This window comes from Rhopalosiphum maidis, chromosome 1, assembly GCF_003676215.2.
Source record: "Rhopalosiphum maidis isolate BTI-1 chromosome 1, ASM367621v3, whole genome shotgun sequence".
In the NCBI taxonomy this organism is placed as follows: Eukaryota; Metazoa; Arthropoda; class Insecta; order Hemiptera; family Aphididae; genus Rhopalosiphum; species Rhopalosiphum maidis.
In genome coordinates, this window is record NC_040877.1 from 90,538,660 (window position 1) to 90,548,185 (window position 9,526).

Here is a 9,526-nt window from a genome sequence, read left to right on the forward strand (position 1 = left end):
GTTAAGTACCTAAACTAAACAGTCACCAGCTTAATGTGCGTGGCAGTCCAGCCATTTGCATTCGGCGTCGATCATTGTGGTTCTGACTAACAAAACTAAAAATTGAAAAACATTAAATTGATATACATTTATTTTGATCTTATAGGTTAGATTAGGTTAAGTAAGAAAATTCTATAAAAATTGGATTAAAAAATGGATATTTCACTATCAAAAACATTCAACGCGAAATTCAAACAACTCCTTTGTAAAGCAACAAATAGTTTTAACTTTTTAAAACGACGTTAAATATAATAACAATATTGATGATTCATGATTATTTAATATTATTTTTTATAATGATCAATAAATTAAATACATTATTACAACAATGTTTATATCTACATTATGTTTATTTCACGTATTTAATAAAGTATGAATTGTTTTAAGACAATATTTTACACAATTTTTTTGGGAATTCAATGATGCGTTATGCGTATGATTGTGTACTACAATATGCACTATATGGTAGTTAGTGTAGATTAATTATTAAATATTTAATATAATATATTTATGTATGTAAAATTTAGGTATTTTTCTTTTGATTAAAAAATTGACAATATCTCGTAAGGTTGAGATTAAAATGTCTGACTTAGTCACTAGCTCACTGCAAGATTATATATTTATATAAAAGATTTATTTTGTGTTTAATTATCGGTACCTATATGTAGTAGTTAGAATAAACTATCGAGTTAGATTTAACGTAATGTCAGAAAGAATAGTATGTTTAATATACACTATATATATATATTATTTCATATTACATTTTCAAGTGTTTATATCTCGTAATATTTACATAATTTAAAGTGTTCATATTAATCTTATCAGTTTCGTTATTTTTAAGTAGAAAAATTCCGAACTTTTCTTTTAAATTTGTATTGTCACTGTTCTGTGCATCACGAGTGAAGACAACCAGCTAGGAACATATCTGTACGTCGTTGGACCAACACTGTCAAATATATTATTATGAGTATTATTTAATAATTCGTATTTATAATTAATTTCAGTTTTATTTCCATTCGATTTTATATCTGTTAATTATTGTTGTTGTAAATTAATTTTTAACAATTTCAACATGTTTATTCTTGCGTGGTCACAACTATTGATGATAATTGTTCACACCACCTATGGCTATGATTACACGACTAATTATATAACCGTACCGGTAAGTGAAAACATAACAAATTAATAATAACAATAAGAAAAAAATGAAAAATTACCGCGATAAATTTTAAATACCAATTTATTTATATATTAGTTCATAATTATTATTCAGTATTTGAAACGTTCAAGATAACAAAAAATACTCAACTTCATCAAGATTTAAATCACATTGAATCTAATAGTTGTTGTACTATAACATAAAAGTGGAAAAAATAATACATAATATTTTTTAAAGTAGTTTTTAACTTTTAATCACGCATGCACATTATAAATGTTGTGTTATAGCAAATCTTATCATATTATTGATTATTGATTATTTTTTGAAGTATTTCTAAAAAATATTGGTGTTTGAATAAACTCTTAAGTTCAAAACTTGTTGAGTTATATTTGTTTGAATTTTGATTTAGTTCGTCATATAATATATTACATACTTTGTAGTTGAATCAAGGTGCTTTAATATATTATTTTCACTCATATTTTTAAATAACGATCAACATCATATACATTATACACAATATATATATATATATTGATTTAGATTTTAGGAATAAAAATACACTTTCTTCAATTTGTTATGTTATTTGTTTTAAAATAATGGATGAATGATAAATATAATAAAAAAACAAGAGATTGTAGTATGAAATTACGATATTAAGTAACTAATCTGAATCAAATCTCCCGAGTTTAATAACTATAATGAATGTTAAAAAAATTAATTATTTTTAAAACTAAGATAAACTGACTTTGTACTTTTATCAATAGTTAAATAAAATAGCGAAAATGTATATCTTACCTGAATCCTATAAATGACGGATTATATACTTTTAAATGTTATTAATAGCTAATATAATAATATAATATATAGTTGGGTAAGAAAATAAAGAGCAGAGTGTATAAAAATATTTGAACTCGGCACATCAAATATGAAAAATTATGTATTTTTTTTTTTTTTACCACAGGTCGACCATTTTAGTTATACCAATAATGATACATTTGAATTGAAGTATCTTATGAATGACACATATTGGGATGTTAATAAAGGTCCAATATTTTTTTATGCTGGCAACGAAGCACCAATTGAAGATTTTTCTGATAATACTGTAAGCTTTTGTTTTAATTCTTATAAGAAACGATACGTTGCATGTTAATTTTAGATTTAAAGTTCATGTACTACTATTAATACCTATCAGTGGCAATTTCTCCTGGTGTGCAAATTGTGTGTTAACGCATATTCGTATAATATGTGTGTGTTAATATTGTAATGCAGTATTACATTACTCCATCATGTTATTTACAAAATATTTAAATAGTTGTCTTATAGAAACTTTTGTCTATTGATAAAACATAATAAGCAAATAGACTATTTTTAATTCAAAACCAGACCATGCGCGGATAGTAGTTACGAGTTACGACGGTTATCAGTTAACTTAGGCGCAATGTCAATATAAGACTCGGACGTTGAAATTGAAATTACCGAGTAACGACTAGCCACTTTAATAGCCGTCAGCCGATTGTCGTCGTCATGTGCCAGTGTTAATCTACTTATAGATTTTTTATCGATCCTTCTATATTATGTAATAATTATTGACGATAAAAAAAAATTTTTTTTATATTTAAAATACTATTATTATTTATTTATTTATTATAATACTTGTGGTGTACTGTATATTGCAGTAAAATAAATGATATCAGTATTGTTTTGTTTTATTTTATATTGAAGTATTATAATTAAAACTTAAAAGGTACATAAGTAAAACAAATGGTTTTAATAAAAAAAGTACAAAAATAAAATAAAAAATATAAGTACTAACATTGCATTATATTTTCCATAAAGAGTATTCCTAATTTATCAGACACTAACACTTTAATAGTACCCAATGACCCAAGTCAAGAAAACGCCACTGATACTTACTACTGTTAAGTCTTTTATTTGAGGTATCGTTACTTTAAATATTGTTAAGAACGTAAAATAGTCTTATTTAAATAACATTTTGAAATAATTCTTTAAATTTATCTCGTAAATAGAATTTTTTTATTTTAATATAATTAGTAAATAAGTTGTTGGGTCTTCTTATAATTAAATAATACTTAATTTCGTATGTGAATCGATTTAGGTATAATTAAAATTAACACATTCGTGTCTGACGATTTTCCACTTTTTAATTTCGGTATTTTTACTTCTCGTTGGAACCATTATTGCGGTATCAACATTATGGTGTCAGTGATACCGTATCATGTATGTATATTATGCATGTATAAATAGTGCATTTCAATAATAAAATAATTGTAACACGGCGTCCTGAATAGGCAATTTAGTTTCAATAGCACGGTCATGGATTCATTTTTTCGGTAATTATCATTCTTATTTTTTATTCTATTTTCCAATACGTACAATAAAATTACCCAATATCATCGCTTGATTTAATTTCATAAATATATCTATCTTACTAATCTAAAATTCAACAATTTCGACGTACAGATAAATAATAATAATTGAATAAGTAAATACGATAAAAGATATATAATCACGGAACACATTATGATGGTTGTGATCGTTTTTCACGTTACGTACTTATATTTGTGTATAAATACGTAAGGCTTATAATTTATTTACATGAATAATAAAATAGGGCTTTATGTGGGAAATATCAAGAGAATTAGAGGCATTGGTTGTGTTCGCCGAGCACCGTTACTATGGCGAGTCCATGCCCTATGGAAAGAATTCGTTCGATGACAAAGTGAAATTGGGCTATCTGACCTCACAGCAAGCGCTGGCCGACTTCGTAGACGTGATAAAGTATCTGCGTAATGACACACTGTGTACCGGCAGACGACCTAATCCGGTAATCGCTTTCGGAGGCTCGTACGGAGGAATGTTGGCCGCTTGGTTTCGCATCAAGTATCCCGCCACTGTCGAAGGGTCGGTAATGCAGATTGCAGTAATAATATAAGTTACGACAAGAACCACTTATCTTGATTTTGATTAAAAAAAAAATTGATTTCATCAGTGATTTCTGAATCTTGGAAAATCTATTCAGTTTTATAGAAAGTTAATGATAATATGTATTATTATGACGATATATTCATAATTTTTTTTATACATTTCATTTACATACTACTTTTAAGTTTTAGTACTATTACGATGTTGTACTCTTATTAATATTTTTCTTGGTTATTTATTTATTTATTTTTTTAACAACAATTTAGAGCTATAGCTTCTTCAGCTCCAATATGGCAATTTACTGGAATGACGCCATGCAATGATTTCTACAAAGTGACATCGTCAGTTTACAGAAAAACTAGTGTTGAATGCGGATTGACTATTTCAGCATCCTGGAAAGCCATAGATAACGTTACAGAATCTGGTAAATTATTTTTTAGCATGTAGAATTATAAAAATTAAAAACATCAATTTTATGAACGTTAATTTTAAAGTAAATAATATATCTCATTAAAACCACTTCATATGATGTCAATTTTCACTTTAATTTCTATAAATCTTCTAATCTGCATAAATTTATTGTACATAACGTATAACCGACTCATTCTTTTAGGTCTCGCTGTTTCTTTAACTTATTCGATAGGTATTCGATATTGTATGAATTGTGAACAAAGTGAAAATAATTTAATACTTATTAGGAATTTTAAAATTATAGTTGACATAGTTGTTTCATCATTTAAAAGCTTAAAAAAAACAATATATTAATATTGCGTGCGCGAACTTTCGTGACACAGCCGAGTCGCATGTGTGGTTTTTATATACGATAGAACTGATTTGTGTGACAAACAAAACGACATAATATTTAATATTCAATTAAAAATATCAGATTTTTAAATACCAAACAATTTGATTCATACACGATATACAAGCATAAATATATGATTATGTATATTGTATTGGTAGAAGTATTCATTTTTATAATATTATGGTTTATAAATTATAATAATCGAACTGCGTTTACCGAGTTTTGTAGATTCTGGAAAAGCGTGGTTAACTGATAACTGGAAATTATGTAGACCGTTAGAGAACACCGACGACGTAGCACAGTTAAAATATTGGGCTGCTGATGTGTATGTGGCATTGGCCATGGTTAACTATCCTTACGAAGCAAATTTTTTGGCTCCTTTGCCTGCAAATCCGATCAAGGTATATTTAATTATTTTGTGTGTTAATAATACAAGGTAAAGATAAAGGAGTATTATGTCAAAGGCTTAAATCGAAATGCAAAATTAAGTTTAAAATGTATGTTAATTTTATTTAAATAGCTATAGCTACTGTACAAATTATAACTTATAAAGTTGTATGACGAGTTACTTATTTTGGTTATAATCACAGACTAAGATATACTTAGTCATCTTAGATATTTTAGTCCGTGGTTATAATGTAAATAATAAAATGAATGATACATTTTTAGATTGTATTATTTATATTGATTTTACAAAGATGTGTTATAATTTTATTTTTCATTATTTTTGTGTCTATTTTCAATATCTTTTCTAGTAAAAAGTGAATTTGATGGTACTTTGTGGTGTAAAAAACTCAAAAGTATTACATTCATGGTAATTTTCTTAGTAATTTGAAGAAAAAAAAATAAATAACTTGCTCATCAACTCGACGATTACACAATTTTTTTTTACGTGCGAAGTTTTAAATCGATGTTAGCTACTTGACTAGGGTGATGTGGGATATTAAAAAAAATATGATAAATTTCTGCCATCAGGAAGTCTGCAAGTCAATGACAAACCACACGGAAGATGATTCGACGCTCCTGATGTCGGTATTTCGCGGGTTGAACGTCTATTTCAACTACACCGGGTCGGCCAGCTGCTTAAATCTGTCGTCAGCGTTTTCCGACGATATGATGAACGGATGGAATTATCAGGTGAATGCAACCCTGCGTAGGCACTTATAATTATTCTGTTAAACGAGTAAATACATATAGAATATATTAATATACCATAAAAATATCGCATTCTTTGTAATTGTACGAAAACATTAAAACATTCGTTTAAACTGCAGATATACAATTCTTAAATATTATAATTTATAGCAAATGTCAATGAAAAGTGAATAATTGGGTATAAAAGATCATATTATTATATACATAGTTGTCTTGGTCGTTGATCATCGTCATCGTTATCGATAACTCTTTATAAACATCTTTCCCGAAAAACGGTGAAAACTATTATAAAATAATGAGTTTTCGATCCATTTTTTTCAATGTTATAATATATGCATGGTAATCAGTAGATGGTAATTATCCACATAATATGACGTTGTAGTGTATGTTTAGTTGGTATTTCTTTTAATCACGAGTCGATACTATCACCACAAATCATAACAGCTAATGTACCTGTAATATTACTTAAGACACTAAGCAGTTTTTGTATAACTATATAATTATGCAAAATGGAATGTGAACATTGTTTTACGGTCACCTAACCGGTGGGGGTTTTTTTCAGGCTTGCACAGAAATGATAATGCCGTTTTGTGCTAACGGCGGCGAGGACGACATATTTGAAGCATACCCGTGGGATTTCGAAAGCTACGCGCAGTACTGTGAAAATCGATATGGCGTGAAACCGACCACGGGCGACGTCGAAAAACAGTACGGTGGCAAAAATCTCAAAGCTGCGTCCAACATAATATTCAGGTAATAATAATGACGTGGTATCTATAAATATGCATGTAAATGGATGTTGATATAGGTATCCGAGGTTAATAGACTCATAACTACTGGAACGATTTTTAAGCGGTTTTTTCAAAACCACTCTTTCCAAAAACCGGTTTGTAAGTATTGAAATAGAAATAAAATTGTTTTTGTTGATTTGTGGTTTACCTTAATCGGACTTAATGTAATATGGATGATAAAAAAACAGTTATTAATTATTATAAATATAATATATAAAAATTATATGCCAGAAATATAGATGGAATTTGTGTCATACTTGATATAGATAATTTATTTGGACGATTGGACGCCTCATCTGTCAAGAAACATTAAATAATATTTATTACTGGAAATTATTCGAAATGTTACCAAAACAAAAAAATATCAAACATTGAAAGATCAAAAAAAATATTATATTCTTATCCACTCACATTGCGCTAAATATTAGCAGTATAGCAGCTAGTTATATATACGAGTATATACTATATTATATATATTTGACAGCATTAATGATATATATGTATTAATGTATTATAGTTTATTGACGAATATAGACTACCTAGAAACCAATTTATTATTATTATATGGGAAATCAGGGCGTCAGTCGTTTCCGCCAAAATGAAAAAGGTTCGATTTTTATTTCCGCCAAATCTATTTCTAGCAACCTGTCTAAATTATAGTTTAAGAACCATTTAGAGTTACCAGGGGGCCACTATGAAGAGGCGGTTCTCATCGACCCCCAAAAAATTGTTTGACTTAATTTTCGGATTAAAGTTAAAAAAATTGAATTTTAAATCACTCACGTCCGTCAACAGACTATAATTACTTGATTATTTGTTTTTTATTAGCAATGGTTTATTGGACCCATGGTCCAGTGGTGGCGTGTTGAAAAGTATTTCATCAACCGTCAGGGCGTTATTGATACCAGACGGTGCTCATCACTTGGACTTGAGGGCATCGCATCCCAACGACACGTCATCCGTAATTCGTGCAAGGAAAACGATTAAACACTGGATCGTAAAATGGATCTTCGATTACAGACATCGAAAGTAAACAGACGACTGTTCAGTATTTAAACAGGTTCACACTTCACGTAGTTCAATCATCTCATGTCAAATACGTGTATTTTGAATATAGATAAATTAAATTATCAACCAGTACTACATGCTTTTAATTAAAATTTATAGTTTTTCAAACTTATTCTGTACAGAATAATATTCTTTTAATATATTTTTAAATTCATTTTTGAATTGTAAAAACGATTGTGTGACTGTTCGCCGTGGTACAAGCACGATTTAAGATATCTTAAACCGTAGGTACAAGTCATGTCTGGTATTCGTTCGATAGTAGTAATAATGAGAACAAGTCACAAGACCGTATTAGAGTAGGACGAGTAGAAATCAAATACTTTATTGATTAATTATTACAAAATACAATTAAACAGTCAAATAGCCATTACAGACTAGTATTAAGTAAAAGGTAGTTCCCAATGATCAAATAAAATTTCAAATTTTCAAGTATAATAGTACAAATAATAATGTCACTTTAATATTATATTCTAAAATCCCGGAATAAATACATTGTAATCATTAAATATTCAGTTATTGAAACTATTGGAAATAATATATGAATAGATACTTATGGATGGCACTTTAATAGTGATAAATATTTTACGCAACTTTATATAGTTCGCGTGTAGATTCAAAGATAGTATTTATACATTCCATTGCTTTTCACCGGATAAATTATATTAATAAAAACAAAAACAAACAAATTTTAACCAGTAATTATATGAACACTTCATTTAAGTCGTTAGTCCTAATAGTAGTAAATCTGAAAATAAAGTCTTAAGACATTTAAATCGTTACAATTATTATTAGCCTTAAAATGTATATAGATATATTTTTTCATAGAAACTTACCTAGTGTATAGCCGGTACGTATTCGCTAGTTAACTACTATCAGTGTCACATATTTTCTGTTATCGTTTGGTAACTATTATAGTATTATGGTACCGTTTACTATACGTCTTAATGTCTTATAGGTACCTATGTGGAAGGTGGAACCTATTTTATTACGATACAAAATGTATTTACCTTTTATTTATACGACACATTATCTACTACAAATTAGATTAAAAATTATTGCATCTGGCGAAATCCAATGTATTATATATTATATAATATACCTATTATCTACCTATATACCTATTTATAAATAGGTATGTGTATATATGCACATAAAAAAAAAATTACATTTCAAAATATCATCGTTGCATCCGAATTATTGCGTTACAGATATCGTTATATACAACTAAAATTGGTAGTTTCAGCGCATGAGATTTAAAACCAAGCTAATGTTCAAATACAGATTGTTTTATCTGGAAATCGTTGTCTTATATAATATTATGACATGGTGATAATAAGCGGATGATTTGATTGTCTAGCGCAGCAGTTCTCAAGCTTACGGAACTCTTGAGAAATAGTTTGTGTTTTATGAAACCCCATTTTTTAAATAATATAAAATAATACTTTTAATAGGTAATATTAATAATCCAAGTATAATATGAAATAGTTTTCTCAATAATCACTTATTACACTTGGCGGAACCTTTGAGATTGTCTCGCGGAACACACTTTGGGAAACTATGGTCTAT

At 28.1% G+C, this 9,526-nt stretch overlaps 1 protein-coding gene across 2 annotated transcripts; it reads left to right on the forward strand.

The window, feature by feature from the left end:
• Positions 1-891: 891 nt before the first annotated feature.
• Positions 892-8,072, forward strand: LOC113552712 (lysosomal Pro-X carboxypeptidase-like). Of its 2 annotated transcripts, XR_003405180.1 has the most exons (10): positions 892-966; positions 1,044-1,201; positions 2,160-2,300; positions 3,831-4,120; positions 4,408-4,565; positions 5,175-5,347; positions 5,922-6,083; positions 6,664-6,854; positions 6,910-6,991; positions 7,721-7,860. XR_003405180.1 is itself a non-coding variant. In XM_026955574.1 (9 exons), exons 2-9 carry the CDS (start codon positions 1,112-1,114, stop codon positions 7,923-7,925), a joined length of 1,410 nt encoding a protein of 469 aa, XP_026811375.1. In that variant the 5' UTR covers positions 892-966; positions 1,044-1,111; the 3' UTR covers positions 7,926-8,072. The 2 variants fall into 2 exon arrangements, 1 of the variants encoding a protein (XP_026811375.1); XM_026955574.1 differs by lacking the exon at positions 6,910-6,991 and having other exon boundaries at positions 7,721-8,072.
• The last annotated feature ends 1,454 nt before the right edge of the window (positions 8,073-9,526 follow it).